General features: G+C 32.4%; 1 protein-coding gene across 1 annotated transcript in view; it reads left to right on the top strand.

Moving 5' to 3' along the window:
- LOC108684648 (RNA binding protein fox-1 homolog 2-like) overlaps positions 1 to 11,284 on the top strand; it is a 248,440-nt gene that overhangs the window by 231,474 nt on the left and 5,682 nt on the right. The window contains exon 11 of the mRNA XM_018189083.1: positions 2,909 to 2,972. Coding sequence (XP_018044572.1) covers positions 2,909 to 2,972 — 64 coding nt within the window. The remainder of the gene's footprint in view (positions 1 to 2,908; positions 2,973 to 11,284) is intronic.

Below are 11,284 nucleotides of genomic sequence, written 5' to 3' on the forward strand. Positions count from 1 at the left end.
TCAAGAGCGTACCTCGAAAATACTTTCCTGTTACGAAACTTACTGCGAAGGTTCATTGAACGATAAAAACAGACGTATGGTATAATGACGATAATTAATTTACGTAGCCAGGGCGTGGAAGAGGTGCGTGCGTCGTTAAAGTTTCGAAGGACTTTTTCGCAATAGCCTTTTTCTTCTTAACGATCGGTACTTACCTAGTTAGCGTGATTTATATGCCACTAGTTCTTCCATGCAATAAAGTTTAACTCGCGAATTCAAACGTTAAATCGCATTTTCCAACTAATTATGTTATTTATCTTTAATAGTATTTACGATAAATAAACTTTTTATTTAGATCTAATTTGATTGAAGGGTTCTTCTTTTCATTTTTTCTTAAGTACAAATTACATTTTCGATAATCAATAATCACATTCTCTTTTTAATTTTTTTTCCAAATTTTAGCCACGTATTGAAAATTTAATTTTCCGCAAATATCAATGATTGTTGGTGTAAACAACTTTAACTCGTAGCTCGATGACGATCATTTAACTATATTGCCATTGAATGTGGGAGTATCGTTGAGTATATACACTCCATCACTTCATCATGCGTCGAAGATCGAATAATATCGAAAATAATTGAGGAGAATTACTCGCTGCAATGAGTTTGCACGCGCCGCTCGTTAAGGCTTTGTCTGTCAATCTCACATGCGTTTGCACACTGCATGTTCACCTTCCCAAACCTATTTCCTATAAACGCCCCCTTTGTGCACAATGCGGATTATAATTTGCGAAAGAGCGTCCGCGGTTCGCTCGTTTTTTGCTAAATGGAGACTTTAAACGAGTGAAAAAATGGAGGACGCTCAATTGCTTCTCTGCCGAGGATAATCAAAGAGGTGACACCTAAAAAAAAAAAAAATTTCATTTCCAACTGCTCTTTGACTGATTAGAAGATTAAAACACGACTGTTGGATCAACGCGGTTTGTCGGTCATGTCGCGGTGATCGCGCGCATTTTTTGTTGAAGATTAAAAATCGTTGTAGAATGTAGACACTTTATCTTTTTTTTTTTATCATTCCGAATTTTTAGGAGCAAGCATTCGCGTCGAACGTCAATCGTTCGTTCATTTTAACGTTATGAAATTGGACATGGCGTTGGCAGGAATGAAAAATTTGAATACGGACGAAAATCAATCTTCGAAGCCTGTTACATCGATGCACACCTCGGCCGCGAAATCGGATTTGTCAAGTCCAATATCTATCTATATCTGTATATACATACACGCGCGCGCGCGTGTGTGTGTGTATTCGTTATGAATTTTAATGTAAAGACCGTGTTTAATTTATAACTTGAAGCAGATTATAGAAAAGGAAATGACTTATATTTTATCTCGAATTCGTGCAACGTCACACTAGGTGTAAACAAATATTTTTTTTTTCAAAATCAATATAAAGTTATACTTCGTAAAATGTTCGTATAATTTCAGGAATGAATTTTTATTTACAGAGAAATAACGAAAACGATTGATAAAAATAGCTCAAACACAAGTATATCCAAAACACAAATATATTTATCCTATCTATTTTTGTTTTTGAGTTACGATAGTTTCTTTGAGCTTCAGTAATTTTTGGCATATACTGGATGGAACAACTTCATTGTTTATCGTATTTTTTATTCTGACCTCAAATATCTTTATTGTCTATTTGTAAATACTTTCATGACGTTTTGGGAAATTTCTTTTATAAAAGCAATCGATAATAATTTCCGACACACACAATTTGATGATAATTTATTTGCAATGATAATGTATAAGGATGCAAAATGTTGTCGATAAATGATTACACTTAACGAAAATTTATGACATAGAAATGTATATGTATTTTTACTTCAGTTTTAAATTCAATATTGACAAGGCAAGAAATATGTAACGCACAGTTTTATTCCGATAAATATTTGCTATCAGATATACAGATATTTCAAATAATAATTTTTTTATTACTTATTCTTTCATGAATCTAAAAGTAATATTAAAGAATCTTAAACACAGTTAAACAGGACGAATGTTTGTGCGCATTTTTATCATTACCAGTATGTTAAATTTATTCCTGAAATTACGCTCGCATTTTACGAAATGCATATGTGTTGTAAGTGCTTTCGTAATTTTCTTCATTCCTGACAGAGTATAGTTAAAACGAACCGCGAATTCGCATTCCATAAAGTCGACAAATTTTTTTTCTCTGTGCCTTTTAAAACAAAGTTATTACTTACTCAAGTTAAATAGACTTTTAACAACGATCTTCCCCAACGAAGATAATAGAAGTGAGCTACTTGTAAAACTAATTCCATTGCGAATGCTACTGTGCGGATGCAATATAAAGCAATCAACCTTTTCCTCGGCATAATTTATGATCTTCGCGCATAAAACAAACTTCGTTCGCGTAGTCCAGGGGAGGACAAAGTTTATCGCCTCTGTCATCCTCCATTATTCTACAAAGTGAGGATTATCGTATCCCAGAAATAAATTTTCAATTTTATTCTCGAACGGAACGCAATGTTTAATATGTGACGTCTATTAAATGAGCGTTGTACATTATTGAATCGGAAGATTAAAGGTTTTTTTGAAGTGACAGCTTTTAACTGAATGTCCCTATTGTATTCAATATTAAAGTCATTTATAAATATTTTGCGTAAAAAATATGGGCAAATATCGAATTTGCAAAATATGTTTTTTTTTTTTAAAGGAGATATTTGTATACAAACGAAAGATTTAATTTTCTTAAATAAAAAAATAATTGATTGGTGCGAATTGCGTTAATTACACTTTACAGAGAAAGTCATAAAATTAGAAATTCAGTAATCTCCCCACGGGCGTAGTGGCGGACAAGCGGATAAAGCGTTCATTACTCATTGGTGGTTTTTATTTTTTGCAGCGTTTACTACGACCCTTTCCTCGCGGCTCACGCAGCGACGCAGGATCCCAACTACAGGTTGCAGGTGAGACATTTCTCGATTTCTACTAATTCCCGCGAACAATTATTTCTCGCTTCCGGTGCACGCGACCGCAGAGAGAGCTGCGGCTACCGAGACACGAAGTACTCGAACGAGTTTTTAATTAAATCGAAGAACGCGCGTGGTTAAATAGAAACGGCGCGATAATCAATCATGTCACGATCGCCGTCTGATAATCGGCTATTAATCCGGAAAACAAACTCTCACGAGCGTTGACACGTTTTCATTATGTTGCGCTACGGATAAGACATAGAACGGACATAATTAAACGGACGATTGGAAGATTATCACCGATGGAATCGGTGATACAAACAAAGCGATTGGATGCAAGCTTGTAATGGTATATTAACTGCATGATTTGATAAAAGTTTGATAGATTTCTTTCATGAATTTCTTTCTACAGATAATTATTTAGAATAAAAGCTTTGTCAGCGAATTCTAAATATCTAAATAATTAAACGTAAATATATTATTGAAATAAAATTACACGCGTAATTCATAAAAAAATATCAGATTTATTACTATTAAATCTGTAGTATCAACTTAATTTAATTAATTGCCACTGCTCCTATTTAATATATCATTATTTTTTATTAAAACAATAAATGCGACAATATATAGTGCCAAATTTACCTATTGTTTGAACAGTGGCGACTTAAATAAAATTTAATACTGTACATTTAACAGCGATTATTTCTTTCCTGAAATTTATTTTCAAAAATTAATTTTTCATTACATATTAAAATTATATCTCTATTTTCTGAAAATAAATTGAAATAATTATCATCACAAGCAAAATTAAACTCGATAATAAAATAAAAATTTTTCATAATCGTATCAATAATCATATAATGTATTCATAAGAAGAACTGTAAGAAGCTCGTAATATCACAATCGTTGCGATGTTAACCGCTTTGTGCAAGCCCGAAATATTCTCGACGATAAGCGTGAAAGCGCAAACGGAAAACGCTTATTCGCACGTGCACCGGAAGCGAAATGCGGTGCAGTATCTATAAGACGAGACAAATGAGCGCAGAGATTTTGACTAAAGTCCGTAATCTCTTGGTGGACCCGTTTAGCTGGAATGGCCTCAAGCAACAGCTGACGTTAGTTGACACACATTTTGCCAGGCTTGCACACACGAGAGAACGCCAAAAGAGAGAAACCGATAACAATTACACCATCCCTATCTCGCGTTCTACATTGTCCCGACCATTCGCCATTCTCATTGTATCTCATTTTTCGCCTATTTGTTTCGTTCTCTTTTCCTCTTTCTCTCTCTTTTGTTTCATTCACGTAAAAATCCCGATGCATCCGACGGCACAATTGATCGAAAACAGCGAGCACTGTTAACTATCGAGATGATTATTTTTGCTCCGATGATGCCGTCTCTCTGACACCATTCCCGCGTGAATGGATTTCATATTCGATGTGTTGACTTTCCCTTTGAAAATTAACTTTTTGTCGAAAAACAATGTCGAATAATATTTACAACTACAATAATATAACAAACGATTGTGATCGACGGCGAACACTTCAATTCTTTTGATCCGAATCGCATTACTAAGAAATCGTTTTTTATAAGAAATTTAGTTTAGTGAAAAATACATCGAAAATTAAAGAAATATTCAATGAATTAATAAAATCAAAATGTTTCGATAAAGTCAAATTTAAAATTTATTCAGCAAAAACGCAATATAAAAAATATAATTTCTGCTACATATTTTTAATAATGCAATTATTTTTTTAACGTGTATTAATAAAAATATCTTTCCAGATGAAACCTTTAACAGGAAAGAAAAAGAAGATAATCGATTTTAAAAAAGCTATAGTTTTTAATATTAAACGTTTCGAACATTGCATTATGTATTTACTATCGGATTATTTGTGATTTTTTAAGGACAATCTCAAAATAAAATTCACTTCATGCGAGTTTATGCGAGAGTCCTCTCTGCTATCTTTCGATTGCGCGGCATCTTGTTGCATCTTGTTGCCTAAATACTTCTTCATACACTATTTTTTCCACCTTTGCATCATCTTTGTTCCCTTTCTCCTTCTTTATATTAATTTTTCTCCTGTCATCTTTTATAGTTGTTTAAAGGGATGATTATTAATCGACATATAATCACGGGGACCAATGAAAGAAAAAGTGGATGGTAGATCACACTACGTCGATTGTACAGACTTTTGCGTTTGCATCGGGAAAGGGGGGAATTAACTTGCTTAAAACGAGGACTTAATTCCTTTGTGTAAAAACTCGAGCTCGAGTTTCCGCCTTCCGGAATTTCTTTTCAGGTTTGCCGTTTGTGTTTCAGGCTAAAGCGCCCGCCCTGGAGGTAGGAATTAAGGGTCCTGTTCTTCTCTCGTCTTCTCCGTCTGTTTTATCTATACACATCCCTCTTTTTCTTCTTCTGTTTTATTCAGTCTGTTCTCTCTTTGTTCTTTTCACGTTTTCGTTTGTTCGCAAGATTGAAGTGCTCACCAATTGTCGACGACTACTTAGTTAAACGTGTTTCCCAATCCACTTTTTGCTTAAAAAAAAAAATCCTCCCTTCCATAAAAAATCTTGTTGTAACTTTTCCTGCGACGGAAGGTCGTTTAGGGGAGCTGTAGAAGAGTATTCAGCTGACGAGGTTTTTTTTCCTCCGACCATGTTGCGTTTCTTCTCTTTTTTTTTTCTTTTTTTGTGATCCTCGATTGATATTAGCGTGAAGACAGCATGTAATGTCGCCTTTTACAGTCAGTAGAGCATGCGTCGCACAGACCTAGAAATACGTCGTAGGAGGCCTATACAAGTGGAGCAAACATTTTGTGATAAATGCACGCAATTAAGTGTGTCGTTTGAAGTTCCTCAAATTTGAGGGAGCTTTGTATTATTATGCGGGCCAGTAGACAAGTGGCATAGGCAGGTTTCGTGTGATTAGAAAGCTACGCTAAGGTAGATGATAGCCGTACCAAATTCGTACTAATGGTGTTGTAGTTAAGTTAAGCACACCACGTGAAATATTTCTTGACAATTAATTGTAAAAAAAAATAGGAATTTTTATTATCTAAAGTAAAGTAAAAATCCAAGACTTTTAAATAACGATCGGAAATTCGTATTTTTAACAAAATATTTCTTCATGGGAGAAGATATTCTCAAATATGACTCATATTATTTTTTACATTGCTGTATCATACATCGATATATACATTCAAGCAAGTTCTATCCGGAAAAACAATGAAGTATCTAAGAGTTAGATCTGAAAATAATTTTGTTGAATCATCAAAACAGATATGTTTTACCAGAAATACCAAGTATGATGAACAATGTTACAACAAGTCTTTTTAGTAACCAATTTAAGTAACTAATTTAGTAACCAATTTTAGTAACCAATTTAAAGGTCTTACATAATTATTTTAATTCACAAATTATTAGATTATCAGATTAGGTTTAGAATGAATCAATAAATGTATAATACCTATTAGAGTTAACACAATTTGTTAAGACACTGTAATAAATAAATTTTCACACATTTTAACAACTTGTGTTGGCATTTACTCTGATAGGTATTTACATTTATTTTATTTATTTTAATCCCACAAAATTATTTTCAAATCTATGTCTAGATATAGATATTTCGGCAAAACTGTCATTTCCATAATAAAAATTTATTGGAAATCAACGATTTTGTTTAAATAACGTGCCGTTCTAAAAGAAACTTACACCGAAAATATGTCTATAAAACTTGAACACATGATACAGTCGTAAACGCCGATAAATATCAAAGCAAAGATCATTTTGCGGTTCTGAATCATTGAGCAATGATTGTTGGATGCATTATACGCACGAGCAACTACTTTACGAGATCATCGCTGGCAGACACTTTAAAAGTGACTTCCGATATTACGACATTATTGCGCAAATGCTTTGTTATGAATGTTGTAGAGTCAAAGTATATTGCTTCAGGAATTTTCATGTCCCTTGTAAAGAAATTTATTATGAATATATATCAAGAGATCGAAGCGTACATCGCGCCAGGAATTCTCGCTCAAATTCTGTAAGAGAAAATTCAGCCTTAGGGGATGACGACGTTAAAATAACAGAAAACTATTATTCGCTATTTCTAGAGAAATAACTAAATCTTTAATCTTTGTTTATGAACATTAAAATTCAAGAATATGTCAAACTGCGCATAAAAATTGCAATATTCCTTTCTCGTCGTTATCGATATAAATTGTAATTGCTTATCGAATGGAAACAAATATTAAATAAATTGTTACTTTATCGATAATATATGAGTGTAAAAACGAGGTTAGTAAAACAAACGCACTTAAATAATAACTAAAAGCGATTAATGAAAACGTTAAATGGCACTAACGGAAAAAGCAGGATTCTCGCGTTCGATGAAAATTCGAAAGCAATCGGAAGAATGATCGGAAAATTCGTGAGCGTGAAGGGTGTCTTCAAACTGAGCTGAATTATAAATTGTTCAGGCGTGTGCTGAGAATTTTTTTTGCGATTAATTTGGACGGGCTCAATGTGCAAATTTGACAGCTAACATCCCGGTCAGATGCGTGCTTTTTTCGTTGCTACCCGTTTTCATTGGTAAAGAAACCTCGTTCGTACGGAGAATTTACGAGCCGTCTACATAACAGAGTCGGCCCAATTGCCAACCTCTTCTTCGACTTTGTTGAGAGACCGCCGTAAATCAACGTCATCGAGGAACACATGTCATATTACGACTGACGGGCTCATTCTAGCCAGATCCGCGAGGATATTCGCGTGTTAAATGTCAACGGCATACAGCGCGAAATGGACCCATATATTCTAGCTATTTATACGAATTTTCTGTATTTCTTCTTCTTTTGAGACGTTAATCGTAAAATTTAAATTTGAAAAATATCAGAAAAAAATATACAGATAATTGATAGAAAACGGGATATAAAAATAAAAAACAAATTGCGCGTAATTATTTTAAATGTAATAAAAAATATAATAATCTTTATAGAATTATAGATACATACAGAAAAAATGATTTTGCTGAAGCATCTAAATTTAGATAGATCTGAAAATAATTTATTGGACTGTCAAAATAATTATGTAAAAAACTTAAACCTGATGAGTGATGTTATAGAAAGTTTTCCATTCTAAGAGTGCAATTCGAACGTCCTATACAATCATTTCGGTAAATCAATAAAATTATTTTCAGATCTGTATCTACCTGAATTTTTAAATATTTTAGCAAAACCATTTCCATATTTAGTCACCATCTTTCCATATTTAATCTGTTAAATCTGTAACTAGATTATAAAATGTCAAATCTAATTTTAAAAAAGAAAAATCTTGCAATAATAATCGTATTTTATAAATATTCCATAGAAATTTAATCTTATGATCTTCAATGATAATTTTACTTCATTTTATTTTACAAGCTAGATTGTTCTATTATTGTCTGTATCTGTAAAAATACGAATATACAGTAAATGTGTCCAGCAACTGAGCAATAATTCAGTTTTGAAAATCGCCGAAAAGCGAAAAGTTCCCGATAAGATTAAAATGTTTATTTAACTTTGATTCGCTAATTAGTTTAGCCGCATTGATTTAATTTGCGTGTCTTTGCCGAGGAGATCGAAATGCAACGTATCAAAGTATTTTGTATTTTGAAAGTCTTTTCGTTAGCTTAATTGAGAACTCGTCGGATTTACAGCAAGCTTTCCAACAGCGAATAATATAAGTCATATAGTTTATATGCTATAATTGGCAAAAGATGTTCTTGCCTCCTTGTTATCTATCAGATGTTTTTACAGTCGCAAATAAAAATTAAGGCTTTCATCTTTAGCTTGTTAGTATATACCTCAACGTTAATAAAAGGTACATAAAGAAAGAAGAAACGAAAAGATAGAAAGTCGAAGTAATTCAAAGAAAAGCAGACCAGTCTTTCTACAATTTTCTGCTCTATTCAATTATTAAAATCAATTAGACATGTAGAAATGTAATTTTTATTATTACAACGTGAAATGTTTACTAATACACGCGAAAAAGTAAAAATGTTAAGATCAGTTTAATAAAAATTTTATTCATAGCAAAAGATATCAAATGTGATTAAATAACATTTTAATGATAATAATGTTAATAATAATAATTCAAAATAATAGATAGAATATTTGTTGTTCTCTCTTCTGTTCTAAAATTTTAAAGTTAATTAAAACAATTACATGATTATATCCTTTTTTGTATTAGGAAAGATATTATCTTTCATGCATTTTTCGAAATGCTAAATAAAACTTACTTTCCACGACTTTTGTTAGAATTTAATTGTTAAGCGTTTCACCTGTATCACAATGTAAACAGAGGTTTCGAGTCTGCGGTTGCGCCGTTTAACAGGCCATTGTCGGACGGAAAATACGAGGCGCGAGAAAGGACGTGAAGCGATGCGAAAAAAACTATTCGCGGAGTCCGACCACAACGAGGTGCTGAATCGACGTAACTGCGAGATAAAAAGCTATAATCACCAGTTTCGCACGCGACAAGAGAACCATTTCTTGCCATGATCTCGACACTTCGGGTCGGTTGACCCCGGAAATTGAATTCGCGAGAAATTATTATCTTCTTGTTTCCGACGATATTTCGAAATCGAATCATTGTGGTCACACATGTTGAAGGGATTACGTAATTCTCAGCGCGGTAAGATTGAATCATTGCGAGAAACACGACGCGACTCTTTGATAGAATCTTCGCGTATTTTGAACAGTTTGAGAACGAAATTTTATTCGAGAAAATTTGTGGAGCAACTTGGCGCCTCTCACTCCATTTTCAATACGTCCTGTTTTCTTCCTGGTAGCAAAACAGTTCGTTCGCCGTTTCGCTTCCACCTCCCTCCCCTTCCCCCCTCCCCTCACTGTCTTTTTTCGTGACAAAACATCGAATAACAACCCGTTCCTGACCGCTGAAAGTTTCTGGCGCCGACTAAATTGTGTTTTCGTCGCGATACGTGAGCTGGTCAGCCAATTCACACTGCAAGTCGCTATTTACAGGCTGTTATTCTTCCACGATGTCAAAAATTATTGAACGCTCAATAACGCTGTCATTCTGGCAGAATTACGACAACAACTTCTGTTCAAAAATTGTATTTTCTGCATTATTAAAACCTGAAGCCTAAAACATAATTGAAAAGCACAGAAAATAGAAATAGGGAATAATAGATTTCAATCCAAAATACACAGCTTCTGATAGATTAAAATCTGTTCCTATGTACAATTATGTTTTAAATTTTCGTTTATGCAAATAATTTTATTCTTTCCATGTAAATTTATTTGAACGATTCAACAATAGTATATAATATTTAATAATAAAGTTAGAATTTTTACGTTTAAAATTTAAGTTCGAAAAAAAATACATCGTCGCTTTTGTAATATTGAAATAACGAAATGATAATTCATCTATTTAATATTTAACTGAAGCTTTGTTCGAATAGCTAATACTAAATTATACATAAAAGTCACATCACTTTTCGAACTTTTAAATTTTCAAATACCTAAATGTTATCAAACTCTGAATTGATATTTTAAAATTATTTGAAAGCTTTTAATTTGATTACTTATAGCTTTTTGATATTTTTACTCAGTAAAAATTGATTTCAAATTTTGCAACAATTTGTAGGTTAACATGTTTTAAAATTGTTGGATTTTTTTCATCGGTTTGTTTATTAAGCTTGCAATAATTTATTGATTTGCGCGAGCAATGGACAATGGACAACTCTTATTGTGACATTCTTTTACAAGTCTGTGCGAACAATTTCCTAGATTTAATATTTACAAATTTGGAATATGTATTCGCGTCTTTTTCTTTTATTAATAACGGATTTTACTTATTAGTACGGACAGTATAATAATGCTTATTAGTACAGAGAGTATAATAATGCTCGACGTTTCGAAATTATGACTGGAAGTGCTGCAATTCCTTTTGCATCATTCTTCGTGTTAATATTGTAATAATAAAATGATAATTCATCTATTTAATATTTAACTGAAGTTTCGTCGAATAGATCAAAATTAAATTATACATAATATATTAGCAATTACATGGAATAATTTACATAGAATACAAATTTATTAGTAAATATGTCTATACACCCGATGATTTTTTTTATTAATTACTCTTTAATCTTATTTTTTATTGTAAAATATTTAGTCACATATAAGTTTAATTAAAATCTATGAAAAAAACAAATTTTATTCATGTAGTATAATATAGATGTGACTTTTTGTTATTATGTATATGATTATTCTGCTCATTATTTTATATATATATATAT

The sequence above is a fragment of the Atta colombica genome, unplaced genomic scaffold, assembly GCF_001594045.1.
Source record: "Atta colombica isolate Treedump-2 unplaced genomic scaffold, Acol1.0 scaffold100, whole genome shotgun sequence".
NCBI classification, from domain to species: Eukaryota; Metazoa; Arthropoda; class Insecta; order Hymenoptera; family Formicidae; genus Atta; species Atta colombica.